Source organism: Aquarana catesbeiana, linkage group LG03, assembly GCF_042186555.1.
Source record: "Aquarana catesbeiana isolate 2022-GZ linkage group LG03, ASM4218655v1, whole genome shotgun sequence".
NCBI classification, from domain to species: Eukaryota; Metazoa; Chordata; class Amphibia; order Anura; family Ranidae; genus Aquarana; species Aquarana catesbeiana.
In genome coordinates, this window is record NC_133326.1 from 165,283,362 (window position 1) to 165,305,398 (window position 22,037).

At 37.4% G+C, this 22,037-nt stretch overlaps 1 protein-coding gene across 20 annotated transcripts in view; it reads left to right on the top strand.

Annotated features, from left to right (window-relative positions):
* The first annotated feature begins 334 nt into the window (after positions 1-334).
* CELF2 (CUGBP Elav-like family member 2) overlaps positions 335-22,037 on the top strand; it is a 785,403-nt gene continuing 763,700 nt past the window's right edge. For 7 of the 20 annotated variants that reach the window (XM_073619466.1, XM_073619468.1, XM_073619467.1 and 4 more), the window contains exon 1: positions 340-568. In XM_073619466.1, the coding sequence (XP_073475567.1) occupies positions 462-568 (107 nt within the window). In that variant the 5' untranslated portion in view covers positions 340-461. Of the gene's footprint in view, positions 569-22,037 lie in introns of all 20 variants that reach the window. The other 13 variants (XM_073619455.1, XM_073619463.1, XM_073619465.1 and 10 more) reach the window with 6 other exon arrangements.

Below are 22,037 nucleotides of genomic sequence, written 5' to 3' on the forward strand. Positions count from 1 at the left end.
CATTGTTTTTATTATTTTTATATAGCATAGGTAGTGTTTTTAGCTACCTAAGATGTGTACAAAGTTGTATGTTACTTATTGAGCCTTTGAAATATATTTCAAAAGATCAAATCCAATTTACTTTAGTCTATTATTGCAAAAAATAAAAAATAAACCAGTATTGCATTGCTGTAAATGTCAAGATAATTTGTTATTATTTTTTTTTTATTCCCCAACTGATAGTAAGAAAATTAGGACATGTAAAAGACAATAAATACCAAAAGCAGTCAAGGCCCCTATAGGCAGCACACTGCACTAATGTAAATTATGGCCAGACAACATAACTTGTCACAGAGGATTATTTCTGCTTAGTGAGTCTGCAGGGGCCCCTTTGCTTCACCACTCAGCATTGATGAGAGAGAGCGAGGGAGAGAAAGAGAGCGAGGGACTAGCCATAGCCATTAGAAGCTACTGTGCCATTGATGTTTGAGCGCACTTCTGAACCGGCTTTTGTTGAGAATATCTGTGCAGAAAGCATGCGCTGTCCCAAATCTGCTGTTACTATGAGAAATGAGGAGCTGCTTTTAAGGTATGTTGCATACTCCTTTGTTTTAGCAGATGCTATTCAGTTGTCCTGCACGGTGTTGCCTATGAACATGCTGTGTAATAAGTAGCTCTCTTTGCTGTTGAGGACTAAATTGTTACTGCTTACCTCCACAGCAAGAGCTGATTTTCTCTTAGGGGTAGGAAGGACAGCTTTAAAAGACAAGCTTCCTATCCCTTTCTCTTTCCATTAAAGTATATCAGTTGTTTATCATGCACAAAAATAATCCTAAAAAAAAAGCTAAGCCTTCATAACAGAGATCTCTAAATGCCGCTTTAAGCTGGACTTAGCCTACCTAAACACTGTCATTAGGGTTCTGCCTTGTTCAGGGGACTATATTATCATTAGCTCTTTATCGAAACTCAAGTTAAGTGTACAAAAAACTGTCTTGTATAATATAATTTTTAAATGCTGAAAACTGTATGTGAACTGGCCTCAGGTTGTGGGAAAAAAAAAAAAAAATCAGTCTTTTGTTTATTTTCTACTAGACATTCTATCACCGAATGCATCTTTGGGGCTGACAATGGGACAGTCAAACAATGGAGCTGTCAAAGTAGCTTAATGCATGTCTGGGGCAGTATTTTCTCCCCTCAGCCCTATTTTCATTATCTCTATACTTCCATAATCTTGTTTGCCCAGACTAATGTCAGCACGGGCTATTAAGTATTGGCTGCTTGTTGTTGTGTTTTTATTTATTTTTTCTTAATTTGCTATCCTCCGTTAAACCATACCTTCTGCAAAGCAAAGTCATGTCTTCAGGATTACATTTCAGATTTATAGCTTAGCCATTCGTTAACTACGTTGGAAAACTTATTGATTTTAAAGGTCTTTAATAGGAGCATTAATCTTACAATTACCTAGTTCTCTGGAATTTTTCTTGCCATTTCCTAGAGGCATGATTTGAAGTTTTACATGCTTGTAGAGCGATAGCAGACATTTATTAATAAGGAAATGATAGCGATCATAAAGCACGGGTCATGTTTTTTTATAGCTCATCATATGTGTCTGTTCATACGTTTGTGCCTGAAAGTAATTTATCCTGGCAGTGTCTGAAAAGTTATTTGGGGCTCTGGTTTCACAACAGTCATAAGGGCAGATCATTCAGGCATACTGTATTCATTTAAATAACAAAAAATCTTTTTGTGAAGCGTCTAAATCTTTTTTATGCTTCAGGCTTTACACTAATCTGCATTTTTTTTTATCTTACTTTGCATGCTTGAGCTTGATGCCTTGCTTCTTTTGCTGTTAAAAACAAAAGAACAAGATGATAACAAGTGTAGCCTTTTCGGACACCTAGCCAAATAGTTTTGTATTTGCTGTATGTAGTGATTGCACATGCTCAGAAAGTTTAATATGACAGCCATCTATAAAAAAAAAATGCTGTGTTTCTAACCTTGTACGTGATGTACAATAAAGTTGTATAAATGCATATCAGACTTGTTTACAAAATAGCTTCTATGTGGAGATTAACTGCCTGGCAGCTCCCTCGAGTATTGACATACTGAGTGGAACAACCCTTGTTCCTTATTAGTGTATGTAATTATGTGCTATAGCCATTAGTTGTAGCATATATTGCATGTTTATCATTTATACAGGTTGGATTTATTTTTCTGGTTGGTGTCAAACAACTTGCAGCATTATTTCTAAACAGCTTTTTAAAGCTTAGCATTCTGTGCAATTTGAAAGATTTGACAGAGGGAAACAAGGGAGCTTAAAACAATTCTGTCCCTGCATGACCCCAAAACAGTTTATGTTGTTGCAGGAATGACAGCTCCCTTGATGGAAAACCCATGCCTATCTATCTATCTATCTATCTATCTATCTATCTATCTATCTATCTATCTATCTATCTATCTATCTATCTATGTTCTTTACCCATCAGCACTATTAACTTTCCCTTTAAAATAGGCCTTTATACATTAATACTTGTACATGTTGTATTTAGCCTACATAAAATGTATTGCTAAGTGTCTATTGTACACCCCTGATCACCAGCTCTCCAGCGCACACGGGGTTACCCGAGTGTCACACACTTATGTTGAAGCAAATAAAAGCTGCTATATATGCAATGCAAGTCTTAAAGGGTTCATTTGGCAGCTGACAAATGTATGTATGCATGTATGTTATACCGTACCCATTTAAATGTAATTTGTTTATCAGTAATTTGACCGTTCTCCTGTGCAGTGCATGTACATATATATTGTTGTTTGACTGAATTAAATAATCTTCATTTGCATGTTGTATATTTAATTTCCTTGGTTCATCTGTAAAAGCTGAGCTTTTTGCTGCTGTATATGCTTCTGATTTCCTAGCACAGACCGTGCCTCATTTATTGCTAGCTAGCAGCTGCTATCATCCATACACCATTCCATTGCCACCTACTGAGAGGGCGTGCAAGGTGGCTCATTTTGAAGCCAATGCAAATGCCACTTCATGAATCAGTCAGAAGATACTGCTGAGGAAGTGAGACAGCTGCAGATCTCTGCTAAAGACCCAAGTGTCACCTGTACCCCAGGCCTATCTACCCCATTTGGAAATACCTGGAATCCAGCCTACTTGTGTAACTGCTTTATCATTCCACTAAATATCTCTTTAGAAAAACTGCTAGATGCTTGCAAGACATTTTTATAATAGTCATTATTAATATGCAGCTCATGTACATGCATAACATGCATACACATTTAATGGTATGGTAATTATAAGAATGAGTATTCTGTATTTTCTAAATATGGAGATAACAATCTTAGTTCTTTGGGTTCTCTTTTATTTTTATTTTTTTATTTTTTTCATTTTTCTTCTTTTTAAGCTTGACATAGTTCCATTGTGCTCTTAGCACGTATCAGTTCATAGAAAGTACAGTTTTTATTGCTAAGCAGAGATGTGCACCTTCCTGCAATAACAAAGTGACCTTTACAGCCATAAGGCGTGAATAGCAGAAATTGAAGAGTAAGGTGCTGGTCAGACACTAGTAAGCTTGTCAATATCTGTTGTTATGAAGGCAATGAGTTATCCGGTTTAGAAATTGCAGGAAGTGCGGTAGTTGATCCTTCAATGATTAGGAGCAAAGAAAAGTGAAAATAACAAACCCACTGTACCTATGACTGGAGAAGAAGGAAAATTGTATTATGTTAAACTGAGATTTGGGCTGCTGCACAGATACCGGATGACAGGAGCAGAGTGTATTTATCGTGGCACTTGTTAAATGAATGTGTCCAGCTCCTGGGTTTTTTTTTTATTTAAGTCTGCCCTTTGTGTGAGCTGTTGATCTCTTGTGGCTTAAGGTGGACTAAATCTGAATGAGAAAATGCTTTACATTTCATCTCCTACAGCTGCCAAGGAGGACAGCCAAGACAATTTGGAAAGCTTGGCTACAAGTTTAACCTCTTAGCTACAAGAAGACATTTGCTATCTGGAAATCAATGAGTTAAAAAGCACATACTGCACATTTCTTAACATTATATCCATAGAAATCACATTTAGATCTGGAAGAAGGGGCCTATTTGTAATGGCTTAAAACCAATCTATCGCCATTTTGTTTTAAGGAGCAACATCTGGACAATTTCTTCCCTCATATTCTCAAATGGGTAAAAAAAATCCAGCAAAATCTTATTTTTTTGTAAAGTGATTTTTCTTAAAGGACTAGTGCTAAAGAAAAGAGAAAACGTGTAATGCAAGAAATGTTTTTGTCTTGCAGATATTAAGAAACTCCACTGCATCATAGTTGTGGTTTTCTGCCATCCGTAGTCCAACAGTCTGCAATATTATCATCATCACATAATGTATTCACATACTCATTGTTAAATTACAATAAAACTCAAGTGTGTCTGTTATCAAATTGAAGTGTATAAGATTGCAAACTATACCTTTGGGGCTCCAAAACAAAGAGGAACATCAAATTAATATTCATACCCAGAACTTTGCAGGCAGAGTAGCTTGGGCTCGGATGCTTAGGAAGTCATTCAGGAGTGAATCAATACTAATTATTGTAATCAGCAGGGTTAATTAGCTGAAGATGCTGCTGATGGAAAGTTCATTGCTTATAGCCCCGAAATACACCTAACTTGATGAAACCTCAACTAAAATGGCAGATGATGTCTCAAGGAGCGAAACATGATTTTCCATTTCCAAAACCCAAAATATTTGCATCTGTCATTTTACAGGTAGACTAGATAGTCTATGGAGTACAATTTTTAGACAGCGTACATATTAATGAGATTGCCAGTTTTGGAATATGAAGATTGTCGGTGGAGAACTTTCCTACTTCTCAAGCCAAAAAAGTCAGTTTATGCAATAATTTAACTCTGTGGTATATTTACACTGCTCAGTGTATCTAGAAGCTTATTCAGATTTACATTTCTTTTAGCAAGCCTTTGCAGAATTATTTTTTGTACATTATTTCAGTTTTTTAAATGTGATTTCAGTGTTACTGTGTTTAATACAATTTCCAAAATAATGTCACATGAACATGAGAGTTGAAAGGTTTTACAGTGACTCATCCTGGCCAATCCAAGGCTGAACTGATAAAAGATAAAATATTGTTTGTTAGAAATAGAACAGTTACTCACATTTTCACATTAGTAAATAAACCCTCCTTACCATGCCTTGTGGACACTGAAACTAGCTTTATTTTCTCTATTTGCATTTATGTATATTTATGAATGATTACATATCTTTAGCTTCTAATTGTCTTTCAGATTGTTCCAGTTTAACACTTTGCTTTATATACTCAAAATTAAATATCATTTTCCTTTCAGTATATCAACACCATAAAGTCTCGGTTCAAGTACAAATCATAAAATAATAAATATATTAAACATATTTATGTATGAAAGATAACATTGTAGTGTTCTAGCTATGTTTCAAGTTACTGAAGAATAAAAACAACCCTGGGACCATTTTATAAATCAGGAAATGCCCAAGAAAATGTGCATTTTAAAATTCACCAGGGAACTTGTTCTCTTAAAAGTGAAAACAAATAACACAGTGACAATTGTTGATCTTGTTTGCATCGAGGTATATGTCATGACCCGGTAAACCAATTTATACAACAAGTAATGCTATAAATATGTATACCCCAAATTCCCATGAGGAAAGCAGCAAAAGTAGAACTAGGCTGTGCAAAACATTTTGTGATGTCTCTAGACGACAAGGCACCATTGTGTGCTTATTCAGTAAGAGTCTCTTTAAGTATTCCAGTTTTTTGTTCTTCTGGGGAAAAAGCTGAACTGTGAGCCTTCAATGGCCATCACAAAACAGCATTTAGTTATAGCCGGTTAGGCTTTTTCATACTGGTCATTAAAATCTATGTATGCAAAGAGGAAGTGCCCCCCTCCCCATTAGATGCACACATTTCACTTGTGATGGGAACTTCATATACTATATCTATACAATGGATCTCTGTCAAAAAAAGGAAGCATCCTTTTTTTCTAGCACATTTTACCAATATTCATGATATTATTTAACTAAGGTTATATAATCATACAGTGATAATTACACACAGATATGTATGCTAGGCAGTTAAATTTGTTGTGCAAAATATGATACAGAATAGACACCTGCACAATTTATCTTTCTATTATCTATAAAAATAAAAATTGATAGGCTTCAATGGGTTACCATAGTTTGCAGATTTTTCCTGTTGCACAGTATTATCTAATAAAATGTTATATTCTTTAACATTAACATATGAATGTATAGCATGTGCTTATGTCAACATTCTGACTCTTCTGTGGATATAACGGACGTAAATTTTCCTTAATAAAATCTTTGTGTGTGTAATGCAATATCGCACACAATAAACACATGGGAAATCTAGTCTAAGTTCTCCATTGTGTCAGAACTTTTTCTGTCTCAAGGCCCCTAATATTGTTTTGTTAATCTGCATTAACTCAGATGTTGAAATTATGCTTTTATTGTGCAAGAATTTGACTGTAGAAAAGTACATAAACGAGCTCAGCCCATTGGTTTGGGGAAAATAAACCTCATCGTTTAGAGGGTTTTTGTGAGCCTCCAGAGAATGAATGAATATCAGATACATATTATGATGGTCAGGTTATCTGTCTTTGTATGCCCAACATTATAACAAATAAGTAGCAAAAAATGTAGGAACACATTGAATGGAGCCACAATCATTCATTTGAAACTCAGCAGACTGCTGTCAGAACTTTTGATCTTGGTGCTTAGAGTCTTTTCTTCTGCCTTTATCGTAAGGTAAAACATCTTGTCTTGCCATATACAACAGGTGGTCATTTAATTAAAAAAGAGACTTCATGTAGAGGCATTTTGTTCCATTGAACATATTGTACATTCTTGACTTTGAAGACATGCAGAAAGAAAGATTCACATGGTTTACTGTAGGCTGACAATAGATTCATATTATTTATTTATAAATGGTGGTAATGAACCAGTCAATGTAGGATTTGTTTAGTAGATTAAATTCTCAATTTATTATCCCAGCAGATGCCGAGAGCTTTGCTCCTACACATATATACAACTCCCTCATTGATGAATTCCAAGAGTAGCATATCATTTTTTCCTAATATGATAATTCTATAGACAAATGGCTAAGACAGCAGTGCACACATGAACATAATGTACAAATAAGTTTGCCGATTGTGTTTTTTACACACAGTAACTCATGTATAATGAGCAATTTAAGAATAATGTCATAGCAACAAATGAAATTAAATATGTGCTTGCAGAAACACAAAGATGGCCATTGCTGGAACTCTTGTGAAACTGTTTTTCTCTGACCATCATGCTTATCTTACAGCTATGGTACTTTCTGAGTCACTGACCTAGTATCAAATCTGGATCTTTAACTTAACTTACAGCATAGTGGTCAGGGGCCTGGAAAGTGTTGAAGAGCATCAGCCTGACAGCCAAACAACTAAAATTTTAATTAGGTGGTCAGCATAGGGTTCCTTTAACAATCATGCAGATTTTAATTAACTACAGGTACAAAATCACCCAGCAATATTTTCAACTGTCCTATCTCCAAAGGCTTATTCAACATATAGCCTTAGCAAAAAAAAAAAAAAAAAAACTATGGATATATGCTAAGGGTAGGTAATAAAAAAACAGAATTCATATTACTGAAGTGGGATTAGATACATTTTTTATTGGTTGTTCTGAATTATTGCACATTATTTGTGCCTCCGTACATTTTTATATAAGCCAGGTCATTATGTCCAAAGTTACCTGGCCGTTCAGCTGATATCCACAGCACCAGAAAGTTTACTGGACAATCATGCAGAATGGACAGGACTGCAAGTAATACATTGGACATATAGGGGGCCATTTACTAAAGCTGGAGAGTGCAAAATCTGATGCAGCTCTGCATAGAAACTAATCAGCTTCCAGGTTTTATTGCCAAATCTTAATTGAGCAAGCTGAAGTTAGAAGCTGATTGGCTACTTTTCACAGCTGCATCAGATTCTGAGTGTATTAGTTTTAGTAAATCTGCTCAACAGTCATTAACAGTGAATTAAATTGCCCTAGGTGGAAATTTTCTTCCAATTCCCTGTTGTTTTTGAGTATGGTCATAAGCATAATGCTGTCGTTTACAGCCTAGATTAAAAGGAAGTATGCTTACATAGCATGATATGAGCATGATATTGCTTTCTAACTAATGACATCCATCTAATATCTATGTCTAATTTAAAGTGTCAAAAAGAGTGATATGTTCAGAACCATAAAGACTAATATGTTGAGCTAAGGTGGTTCTTTAAAAAGTGACCCATTATATAGTTTTCTATCACCTGTATAGTTTACAGCTGCCAAGAAAAACAATTGCTCGGTGCACTCCCTGTAAATCCACAGGCTCTTGGCATTAGGAAAAATTGTAAAATAGGTTTTTGTTGGGATTACAGATGAGATAAACTCTCTTTGAAATTGATATCACCCCTCCTCATGCTGTCATGACAGATTATTAACTGCAGGTGTTATTTTTTCCCGTGCAGTGTGTTCACTGTTAGCACATATTTATTTGTGTGTCAGTCCTATATTCGGTAACTGGAAATGGCATCTGGTGAGAAAGCATGTCACCATGCCTGGAAAGACATGTATTATCAGGGCAGCACTGGTTGTTGGCACCTTGGCCCATTTCCTCTTGACCTGTACAAGGATGCACTATATAGATTTGTGAGAAAGCATTACAGTTTATGCATCTGTGCTGGCAGCCCTACAAAGGAATAGAAACCTGGAAGCCTTCTTTCAAATATGATTGAAATACACTTGTTCCAGTTTCTGGATTCTAAAGATAAGACTCTTGTCGGAATCAGCAGAAACACATATGTAGGCCATGAATATATTTACTCTCTGTCTTGTAGACAAGATGAATTAGATAGCTACATCCCTTGTATTTTATTGGGAAAACTTGGAGGGCAAATGTTTAAGTTTTCCATTAGGCTAAATCCCCATTTGGCACTGATAGAATAAGAGAAACATCAGATTAGGACTCCCTTTACCTAGTTCCAATATAGCTACAGGGCAGGAGCAGAGGAGCGTCTTCCTGTGAGGCTGATTTACTAAAAGAGTAGAAGATTTTTTAATTTCAATGAACCAATCATGAGCAATGTGCAATTTTTCATTCACCCCCTGTACATAAATGGCTTTTCAAAGTGAACTGAGGTTTACTGGGTTATGTGAAAATTCTACTCTTTAACCCCTTCTGATCCTCTCTATAGTTGAATGACCACTACACGCTTACCTACTTTGCTGGGAGGCCATCAATAGACATCCTCCCCTTTGCACACTCCCCGTGCGCCCCCTGCAGGGCGTGAACGGCACACATTGTGATCACCGAGTCAATGAGACTCGTGTGATCACAGATTGGAGTAAGGGGTCAATCCCAGCCCCTTACCACGTGATCAGCTGTCAGCCAATGACAGCTGATTACGTGATGTAAACAGAAGATTGGTAATCTTTTTTTTTCTTCTCACGCTGACAGAATGAGGAGAAAAAAAGCCGATCACTAGCTTCTGTTGAAGGGACATCGGTCCTGAAGCGGAAGAGGCAAAGCCGCCTCATCTGTGCCCACCAGTACAGTCTGCCAGTGCCACCTGTCAGTGCTCACAGTGCCACAAATCAGTGCCCACCAGTACATAAAAGTGCCAGCAATCAGTGCCACCTATCGATGCCCAGGAGTGCCACCTATCAATGCCAACCAGTGGTGCCAATCATTGCCTCATCAGTGTCACCTAGCAGTGCTACCTATCAGTGTCACCTACCAGTGCCAATCAGTGCCCATCACTGCCACCTATCAGTGCCCATCAGTGCCAGCTATCAGTGCCACCTATTAGTGCCCTTCAGTGCCACCTATCAATGCCCTTCAGTGCCACCCATCAGTGCCACCTCTCAGTGCCCACCAATGCCACCTATCAGTGCCCACCAGTGCCACCTCATCAGTGCCCACCAGTGCCGTCTATTAGTGCCCATCAGTGCTGCCTTATCAGTGCTCATCAATGCAGCCTATCGGTGCCCATCAGTGTAGCCTCATCAGCGTACATCAATGAAGGAGAAAAATTACCTGTTTGCAAAATGTATTAACAAGATATATATATATATATATATATATATATATATATATATATATATATATATAAAATATATTTTGTTTTTTGTTTTTTAATCTGTCTTTTTTTTAAAAATAAAAAACCCAGAGGTGATCAAATAACACCAAAAGAAAACTCTATTTGTGGGAAAAAATTATAAAAATTTCATTTGGTTACAGTGTTGTATGACCACGCAATTGTCATTCAATGATAAAAACTGAAAATTTATTAACCACTTGCTTACTGGGCACCTAAACCCCCCCTCCTGGGTAGGAGGGGGGTTTAGGTGCCCAGTAAGCAAGTGGTTATTAAATCACTCCAACTCTTTTCATTAGAAATTATATACAGGAACAAAGGTGTTTATCTTTGTGCACGCATAGAGTGATCCCAGGTGTACCCACACAGGTTTCTAGACCTTTACTCCTTGCCAAAATCTGTAGCCATCTGTACAAGCCCTGCACACTTGAAGAGAATCTGCTACTTTACCTATCAGAGTCTCTTACTTGCACCCCTTTTCCTCCCCCAACACATTTATGCTCACTTTCCCTACAGTCTTTCATTGCTCCATCTTAGCCATCACAAATACCCAGAGCTTTCAGGTAGGGCAGAGCATGTGACCTCCTCTCATGATGAGATTGGTTGCTCCAGCCCATACTCTCTGTGGACAATGTCTTAAATTCTGTGTAAGCTCTGACACCATTTGGCTCAGAGTTTACATGATGTTTTACTCCCTGAAGTACAGACTCTGTTGCTTTATCTCGAATTGGCAAAGTGATCGGTTCTCTTAAAATAAAAGAAAACTAATGGTGGTTTAAAAAAGACATGAATATATAAATTTATATATATATATATATATATATATATATATATATATATATATATATATATATATATATATATATATATATATGCAGTTTTACTTATATATGTGCTTGTGAAAAAAATACACAGCATAAATGTACATTACTGAATGTGCATGGACATTAACTGGCCCTAATAGCCTAAAAACTGGAGTGTACAACTATTGTAAAAGAAGAACACTACATTGAAGTAGAATATACTTTTAGCACACCCTTATGTTTTATTGAGTTCTAGAATCTTGCTGCTAGTGTGGCACTTTAACAAATACAATAACAAGATAAAATAATCTTTATTAAATACTAAACATCATTGGACGTCCATGTCAAGTATAAACTAAACTGGAAAGTGTGATAAACTGTACTTATGCTAGGCCAATGTGTTCAGTGACAAGATGATCTAGGTCTGTGTCCTCTGCTAACCTGAGATGTGTACATTCTCTGTAATCTTTGCTTCTCAACCCCATAACCTTACATAACTTTCTGCATGGATAGTTGTAATCTGTCTGGCTAACAGTAACAGATCAGGTTTTCTAAAGCTACTTAGAATACTTTCTAAAAAGTATGATGCATAGATGGCTGTATAATTGCACTATGTGCATTTGCATTTAAAATCTAATAATGTAAAGCAAAATACTTCGTATGTCATTTTTTTGTAGCAACCAGAGGGTTATATATTCATAACTTTGTAACCTTCAAATACTGTTTTTATTTTTATTTTGCAGTCTCAGCAAAACATAGATTCTCTGCATGCTAGACATTTTGTAGTAGATGCTTAGGTTCACGTGCAAGGATATACTGTTTTTGCCAATAGATTTTTTTGTATCATACAAAATCAGGTGTTGGAGCAATTGTATTTTTTGTCTTAAGTACAGAAAACCTATCCTGCTTTTGGCACAAGTTCTTTGGTACTGATAGATTTGTGCATCGGAAATGAGCTTCATACCTTTTTTTTATATAAGTGTTCTGTTATATGATAGTATTTATGCTGTAGTGTTACCTAATACTACAGTTGATGTCTTTAAATACACAGTGATAATGTTGGGACTTACTTTGGGTATTTGATATTGTGAACAGAAGGAAGATGACCCCACAATTTCTGGCTCAATCCAACCCTCTTGCTTGCCTGTAGTAAGATTTTGGGGTTGGTTTATTATACCTGGAGCATTGAGAATCTGGTGCAGCTGTGCATTGTAGGAAGATAGATTCTAACTTCAACTTGCTCAAATAAGCTTTGACAATAAAACCTGGAAGCTGATTGATTTCCTTGCAAAGTTGCACCAGATTTTGCACGCTCCATTTGTAGAAAATGCACACACTCACAAATGGAAATGTCTTTGGCTGTTTTATCAAATGTACAGCCAGAATTTCAATTCCTTTGGCCTGCAAAACAATTCACACTTGCATTACACTTCAACGAAAAGAACAATAATATTGTGTCTGTACCTGATTTATGCCTCATTCACATGGGTGTACTTATGCTTACTTCTGTGCGAAGAGCCATCAGGTGTTCTGTGGACCTGTAAGCGGCAGTCCCAATCATGTCTATCCGCATGCAGCAGCTTCATGGACACAAATGCTTCTCCCAATTCGACAGCCTGGGTGCATTTCCATTAATGCAGACAGTCTGCATTCAGGGAAACACACCCATACCCGCATGGCTGTAAAATTGGAGCCTCTGTTTGTGTTCGTGCAGTCACTGTGTCCCAGTAGACATCAATGGGACTGCCTGCAAGCGGATGCATGGAACACCAGTGCATTCCATGCAGGCAAAGATGGCCTTTCATATAGATGTATGCCATATATGCAAAGGTATGCCTGTGTGAATAAGGCCTAACAGTCTTGAAGGTTAGGGTAACTACAGTTGTATCAAACATTTGCCGGTGTTATTTTATTGCTCAAAGTCTAAAGTACTTGAAAACATGGATTGACATTTTTCACATTCCTATTTGCATCACTGCATGCAAATTGCAGTATGCTAAACTGTAAACAAAAAACACCAACCATGCACAACCCAGATAGCAAGCAATTGAGCTGCAAGTTTGAAAATGACTCGCTAAGCTACTGCTAGACTTGCCAGGCTTCACAAGTTTGTTGCACAATTGCAGCAAGTTCACATTGCATGACTTCAGACCAACTTTCTTTGCAAACATTCTGCAATTCTGCTGCAAGTTCTGGTTCAGTTATGTTGTGCAATAGTCATCCCACCACAGGGGTCACTGTGGCTGAATTTTAATGCTGTAGACTTGCAGAGCTCTTGCTGTAGACTAACCATTGCAACTTTGCTCTTGCTAGTGACTTGCCACACAAATTTGCTACAAATTGGAAAAGTGTCAACTAGAACTTGTGCTTTAAGTGATCTGCTAATGTACAATTTGCCAATGAAAATATGCAGTAAGTTACAGACTTACAATTCAACACTTCCACAAATTTGTGGCAAGTTATCCATGATATCTGGGAAGTACACACATAGTATTAAAAAAATGGTCTGCATAGGTTAAAACATGCCAATGACCTGCAGGTTACAGTGCCATTAATAGGACTTTAATAGGATCTGAAATGCTTTTGTACCACTAAAAGTCTCAGCACATATGGCTATGCAAAGATACTGGTAATAGGAAATAGTCCTATGTTCAGATCATTAGTTGGAAGGCTTCCAGTAACAAAACCTTTTAGATAGATTTCAACATTCTCCTCAGATGTAATTAACTTTTTCATTATCATTGTGTCTTTAACTGATCATTGAAAACAGATATTGTCTACCAAACTGGACTTTAGTGGAAAACAGTAATCTATTAATGTTAACATGGTAAGAAAAGATTGTAATCCATTAAAAAATCAAAACAGCCGTACCTATCCCAAGCGCTGTGTAATCAGCAGCTTAGCTGCTACATTCATTACACTGTTTACAGGTAAATTGACATTTCCATCACCTAGCATGTTGTGTTGCATTGGCAGCTGATTTTCTAGTTGTAGAATTATTTATGGACTCAACTGTCTATTTTTAGAGATTTTGCGCTACGCAGTTACACAGTAAAACAGTATGGATACCACAGATGGATGTGATCAGGAGGGTAATTGCCATGTGTTTAAATTTAAGGAAATAAATTAAAGCAAAAATAAAATTATGCATTGACTAAACAAGCTCCTCAATTGTATTTTAAAATAATGCATTGGTTTGTCTTTATTTTGTTATGTTATATTTTGTAGTTCCCTTGCAAAGCATTGGCATGTAGTGCTGCCCCTTCCTTTCTCCTGGGAAGGGAGGGGCAGCACTACACGCCAATGAGGCTTTACTATATTGCACAAGGATAATGACTGCTAGGACTGTGTTGCACAACAGTATGATGCTGCTTTTCACTATCTAATTACAGGATGGGGTGTTCCTTGATCAAGTTTTATTCGTATAATGTAGTAGATAAAGTTGAACCTGGCTGTGTTGACAGGGATATCTGTATTTAAAAAAAATCAAGGTAAAAGTTTTTTTTTTTACTTAAAACTAAGTTCACCTTTAGAAAAAATAACAAATTCACTTTTTTCCAGGTAAAAAAATTGCTATTATTTTTTTTTTCGAAGGAGCCTGCAGAGCATTGCACCCGCAATCGGTCGATCTTAGGTGCAATGTCCATGCTCCTGCAGACTCTCAGGATAGCTGTCTGCCCATACCTCCGATATGGTCAGGCAGTTACCTGAAAACAAGAATGAACTAGAGGGGGGAGGCTCTCCAGCATCCTCGTAGTTCATTAAAAACTATAAGCCATCTGCCGAGGTGGCTGATGGCAGTTGTAGTTTATCTATTCACAGAACTCTGTGAATGAACGATGTGGCCTTGTGGGTGGAGCCCCACATGGCCACGCTGTTTTCAAATTGTGGCAGTGGGTGGGGGGAGAAGATCCTCCACCAATTATCACAGGGAGGGGGTGGGGGGGTGCAAGTGCTGGAATATTTTACATGTTCCATCCTAAAAATGGGTGGAACCTGTAACATGTTCCAAAGGTGAACTTATAATTTAAAGCATTCTCTGCATTAAGGTAAAAACCCTTTCAAAAGCTGCTTCCCCTGGCCCCTCCTTTATCATTTACCTGAGCCTAATTTGAATCCAGCATTGTGTCCATCTGCAGCAGCTCACAGGAGAGGAGAGTCGGCAGCAGCAGGAGCCAGTTAAAACCTGTGAGGAGGGACCCGAGTTGGGGCAAACCTCTCTGTATGTGTCTATAGACTACCCCAGCCTGGTTTGCGATCTATGGGATCTATCACTCTGCACGAGTGCCGCCACAGTGAGCGGCTTGCTATGGGGGCACTCAGAGAAGAGGCGGAGCCAAGACTGCTGGTGTGAAACCCCAAAAGAGGAGGTGTGTGGCCGCTCTGTGCAAAACCATTGCACAGAGCAGGTAAGTATGACATGTTTTTTAACTCAGAAAAATTTATTTTTACAACCACTTTACTTTCCACTTAAATCTGTCAACTCAATTTTAAAATTGTTTTTTTAAATAAAAGGTAGACCTACACTTCCAAACCTGGAACCGCTGAATGTGCATGGATCAAAATTTGGCCAGTTCAGTAGGGACAGGCTGAATTTCAATCCCTGAATGGGCAGGCTAGTTGTGCACAAGTTGATCTATCGGTTAACTTGTGTACAACCAGCCTGTTTGAAAATTTCCTCCCAATCAGTGTCACTGGCTATAGCTGGCAGTGCTGATTAGTGTACTCTGATGTGGCGGGGGGGGATCTCCCCACTGTCAGAATACAATAGCTCAGACTGTCCATTCAACCCACTAGTTGAATGAAAAAAAATGACTCATGTATGGCTAGCCTTAGTCACTGCACAACGTTTCTCTCGTCACCCTTTAATTTATCTCAGATTATACAATTAGCAATAACATATTAAATTATCAATTGAGCCTTATTCTTTCTAATTACAGCCACACCAACAGGGTCATGTCCATATTTGGAGTCCATTTTAAATAAAAATAATTACATTAAGTGGCATACCGTCTGCTTTATATACAGAACTGCAATACAGTGCAAGTGACTGCCAATAAACAAAAGATATTTCAAAAACCACACATTCACTAAGATTTATTAAAGGTAAATAGATTGTGCAGTTGCTCCAGAGCTTAGTAAATTAGGCAAAGCTTCACTCAAAAATACCCAATCACATGAAAGGGAAATAAAAAAACAGCATTTTTGTTTGCACATGATTGGATGATGGAAGTCAGCAAATCTTTCCCTCATTTACTAAGCTCTGGAGCAACTGCACTTGAAAAGTGCACAAGCTATTTGCCTTTAGTAAATCAACCACACTGCGTACTGAGTCTCCCTACAGCAGTATCTGCACTCCATTCCCCTATAGATCTGTTTGTTGGATTTACCTGCAAATGTCTAGAAGTGAAGCAACAGGGTTTATTTACTAAAGGAAAATCCACTTTGCACTACAAGTGCACTGCAAGTGCACTTGGAAGTGCACTTGGAAGTGCAGTCGCTGTAGCTATGAGGGGGACATGCAGGGAAAATTAAAAAACAGCATATTTGCTTGTACATGATTGGATAATAAAATCAGCAGAGCTTCCCCTCATTTCAGATCTTCCCCTCAGATTTACAGCAACTGCACTTCCAAGTGCACTTCCAAGTGCAAAGTGGATTTGCATATAGTAAATCAACCCCAATAATAAAAAAGGAAAACATGAACTTGAAAGATTGGAGCCTGGGACTGCTCCGTTTTATCTTGCTTTCTATAGAAACAGACCCACAAGTTAGTTATGTTGTATATAGCCCCAAGGAACATTGCATGTGATAGATGGTCCCTTTTCTGAAAAAGATGAGAGTGGCTGTGTACCTGTTTTATAGAGGGGTCTAGATAGCACCCAGAGGGGTCCATCTTTAAACTAGAAGACAAGTGATGTGTCTGTGTTTAACAGCACTTATATTAAAAGATAGTAATATGTAAAGCTGTGCATACATTTATTCAGAGGGAGTAATATTCACGTGAGCATTAAGTATCTCTGACGTTATCCTTTTATTCATTGTAATTTTTCACTGTCATTTTTGTTTCAACAGTAAAATAGAAACAGGCTGCTACAGTATGTTCAACTTTAATTAGTAAAGTAAATGAATATATACTGTATGTTTGCATTTACTTAAATACTTATATTAACAATGCATAAATGCATATATTAAAGAGCCAGTTCACCTACCTGCTATAATTTAAGGATATTTCAAACATATTCCATAGTAAAATATCTTTCCCTTAAAAATATCCACTTGGTTTTATTAGGAGTGTATCTTCAAATCAGTGAGTTGGGTGTTGTCAGATTGTCATGAATATTAGATAGATAGAACTCTGTGTTTTACTTCTAAAGTCATTTTCATGATCATCACTCACATGATCCGTGAGACAAAATTTGTTCCACATGAAAAAAACCTCAGTGAAGAAATTCATTTTTACACCATGAAATACAGAACAGTTTTCAAGCAGTACTATAGATCACAAGGCATTATGTAAAATGACTTTATGTTGAATTTCTATAGGTCTTAGAAGATTTAACGGGTGAATGGCCATATGAGGTGCTACAGGTTTGAGGGAAAAGCTGTGTCCGTTTAAACCATTTGCTTTACCTCATTAGATGGATGTTCTTTATCTTAAAGTGAACCTTGCAGGGCATAGATTAGGTTCATTTCAATGTCAATCTCTGAAGCAGTTGATACTCATGCTCTCTTCACTCCTCACAATCACTTTGGCTGCAGTACTTTTGGGTATGTGACAGCATGTGACCCCTCATCCCACTTGACAACACTTGTGCTTGGTGATTGACTGCTCATGCACCCAGTGCTATAAACTGGGGTACAAAGCATTTATCAGCCCCTTCAAAGCTTCAAGTTACAATGGCCTTTTTCAAAACCAGAAGTGGTTTTACATCTATTTACTCCTATAACTACCTTCATCATCGAATTGGTGGTTGAGTTAAAGAACTATAAAGCTCCCACGCACATTACAGTCAGACTGTACAATCTTTACAATTTGTTTAAATGTAAGGCCCCTTTCACACATGCGGACAGTATGTCCGTATTTCATCCATCCGTTTTCGGATGAAATACGGACATACATGCATCCCTATGGGATAGCGGGTGTCAGCGGATGTACATCCGCTAACACCCGATGTCGTCCGCCTCCGCTCTCGTCCGATTCTGCGGACGGAAGAAAATCCTATTTTTCTATCCGTCTGCAGAGCAGATCGGAGGAACACGGACAGACGGTCCGTGTTCCTCCGATCCCCCATAGGGGAGAGCGGAGATCTGACAGGGCGGTCCCTGCACAGTGTGCGGGTCCCGCCCTGTCATCTGCCTGCTCAGCTGGGGAAAGCGGAGCGATCCCCGCTGAGCAGCGGATAAACACGGGGCGGATCAACACGGATCCGTCCCGTGTGAAAGGGGCCTAAAACAAAAAGTTTGCTGCGAAGTTTAAAGGCAGGCACATGGAGGTTTCTGCAATTCCTATGGTTAAATCTGAAAAACAGTCCATTCTCATTGGCCACAGTCCTAGCATTTCCTGGTAGAGTCAAAGCTCCCACTCTACCTTTTCTCATGCACATTCTTCTTGGAGGTAAGCCACCATAATGATTAGCCCAGATCAGTTATATGTGAGAAGTGAGAGGTAAACCTTCACACTACTATGTGTTGGCACTTTGTCCAATCAGTATTCAGGCATAGCAACAGAAACTGCAGGCTCTCACTAGAACCTCTAATTGCCTGAACTTTACACTTGTAAGCAATGTTTTTAAAGAGATAGGGGAACTTTAAAGCTGGATTAGGGTCAATAATTTATAATCATTACTGTAAAGGTTATTTCTTATCTTTAAAAATATATCTATTTCTTTTGTTTTATACAGGCTTTTACCAGTGAGAAATCCACACTTGCTCTACACTTCCCCTGTGTAGAGCAGTTTTCAGTGAAAGATGACCTAATTATGTCATTGTTTTCTGTAGCAGGAAGACTGGTCTGACCTGCCCACTAACATTGCATTACTTGATTGACAAGCCAGGAGCTTCCTGGTTCCTCACACCCATCCACTTCTGCTCCTTTCTTATGTAATAATAAATTAATTAAAAGACATTAGCAGACATACAGAAACGAATAAGGAATGGAAGAGAAGTGTGCAGCAATGTGCGTCAGAAGCTTATAACTGGTGCACTTCTAATCCACCCCAAACTAACCCACAATCCCACTCATATGCATGCCCATTGTGTACAACGATTTCCACCCCAACTCACCCACCATCCCACTCATATGCATGCCCATTGTGTACAACTATTTTCACTCATTATGAATTACTCATCACGGTGGCAGCCATAGCTGCTTGTTCCTGAAAATAAAGATGTTGCCATTACATTTTAGAAGGTACACTTTACAAAAATAATGCAAGTGATAAAAATAAAAAAAAAACCACTTGTTTTTTTCTGTGATATAGGACTAGAGGTATTGGTGAGATTTTTACCACCTCTTTGGCATTTATTAGCAGCAAAGCCAAATGTTGCACTGGTTCTCTACTGAACCACTATATTTTAGTGATCAGGCTTGACCAGGCCTAGCAAATAATTGTGGGATGGGTGACTGTCTGTTTTAACAAGAGTGCTGTGTTTAAAGCACCTTAAAAATTTTACAAGACACGGCCTTATGCAAATCATACACCCGGTCCAGGTTAAGCTCATGACAACATGTAAAAAGACCAGGTAGCACACTGATATTATAATTATACATCAGCCAATGATGGCACACACCACAGCATTGTTTCAGTCCATTTATATAGCACATTCAAGACATCCACTGCTTTAAACAAAGCATCTAGCAGTGTTTTGATGTCATGTTTGCTGGTGTTGCTTCTTCATCATCTCAAGTGTCGCAAGGAGGTACCATAAAAATGATATATCATAGCAGCAGACTTTAATTTTGAAAATACTTCTTATATAAGAAATTGGCTGGATATATTTTTTTTTAATGAGAAACTTAAATGTTGCCAACACACACACGTGTCTATATATCTATATATTCCTTCATATACTATTATTACAATCATTTGTTGTTTTCTTCAAACCCATTAATAACTCATTCCATTTGAACTGTTGACTATTATAGCATGTTATGTGTTTATATTTTCTTCATAAGGTTTATTTGGTAATGGAGTTCTAGCTGCTAGGCAACAGAGAGTAAAAGTATTTTATGAATATGATATATTCAATCAGTTCTTTGTGAACCACTTCTTTTTGACAGCCAACATTGTAGAGAAACATATTATAATGATAGATGTCATGGTTTGAAACCCTACATTGAGATGTACTCAGTTTAGTTAATAATACGCACTATACAAAATGTCTCCTACATTGGTGACCATCGAAAGACAGAAATACGGTATATAACAAAGTATGTTTTACAGTATTATGATTTCAAGCATCCACTACATACATTTTAAAACATAAGTTCCATTGAAGGTTATAAACAATGATAATTTTTTTAAATCTTATCATCAAAACAATTAATTTATTGTATGCAATCATTGTACACAAGGACCAAAACGCTTGGCATGAGACATCATTTACTTAACTCATAATTAAACAATGAAAACCTATTGGCAAATACAAAGATGAGAGAGACTGGGTAGCTGCATGCTCATCCTATAATTAATGGTCAGCTAAACATATTATAGCAGATAAAAGATAAGCGATAACTAAACGTGAAAAATGGGAAGAGTAACTAGGAGTGACCCCTGCAAAACCCCCAGTAGGTAGAAAAATGGACTATCTTGGTACCCAATTATTAAACAAAAATATTAAAAATATATACATTTTATTTGTACAAAATTGTTTAAAAAGACATAGATGCACAATGTATGGTAAAACAGCAATTTATGACAGCCTCAACAGACAGTAAGTTATAGAAACATGTCTAACTGGTCACATAGTAGTCTCAGATGGGTGCTGAAGGCATTTGATTCATGATGTACTGTATATCCTCTACATGTTTCACAGCTAAAAGCTGCTTCTTCAGGAGGTGGCATACATCATATCATCTACAACAAATCAAAAATGTGATTATGCCAAAATATCAATAAATGGTAGTGAGGGGAATGAAGTCACTAATTGCTTACCCAAGAAAGACCAGAGCCCAGATGACAATCAGGTTAGGGACTTCACAAAGTGAAAAATAAGAGTGAAAAAGGTTCAAATCAAACTAATTGTTATGATTGTGCTTTTTTTTTTTTTACTCCAATAGATTTTTATTAAATAAGCATAGCTGAGTTTAGTACTAGTAGTAGTATATAATATGAGAAAAAAAGAACATGTCAATCTTATCTATGTCTGTGGATGACTTGCCTTTTATTGAGTGGCTAGATTTTGTGAATAGGGATGCAAATGTTTCTCATGCAGTCTGACGGATCTGGTCATATGTTCATTTTTGGGTTAAAAGAGTAAGCCCATGATGTCATTCTGTGCACACCACTGGGCAAATCATTATTGACAGTTAACTACATGAAACGGAAACACCAAATATGTGAAAAACAAATATCCTCACATGGTTACTATATACATTGTAAGGATTTCAGCAGATATTACTGTTGATCCTTAGACTGTTGGCTGTGTGTAGATATAGAGCAAGAGCATTCTGTGCATTTTCTGAAATATTTAAAAATAAGTGCTAGGTTTTGCCTATACTGTAATTGTATTATTCATATTACCATAGGATACATTGCACCCAAGGCATCCCTATAAATGTAAGGTTGTTTCCAATGCTAAAGCTTGCAGTGAGTAATTTCAAATATATGTGTGGGGATGACAATATTTGTTTAGCAGACTGCATCTAATTTAAAGCACAGCATACATAGGGGTTAATTTACTAGAGGCAAATAGACTGTAGTGCCGTTGCACTCATTTTCACCAGAGCTTAGTGAAGTTGGTCAAGTTCTTTCCATCACCCAATCACAAGCAAGCAAAAATGCTGTTTTTTTTCCTTGCACCTAAATGGGTATTTTTTTACAAAGTGAAGCTTCACCA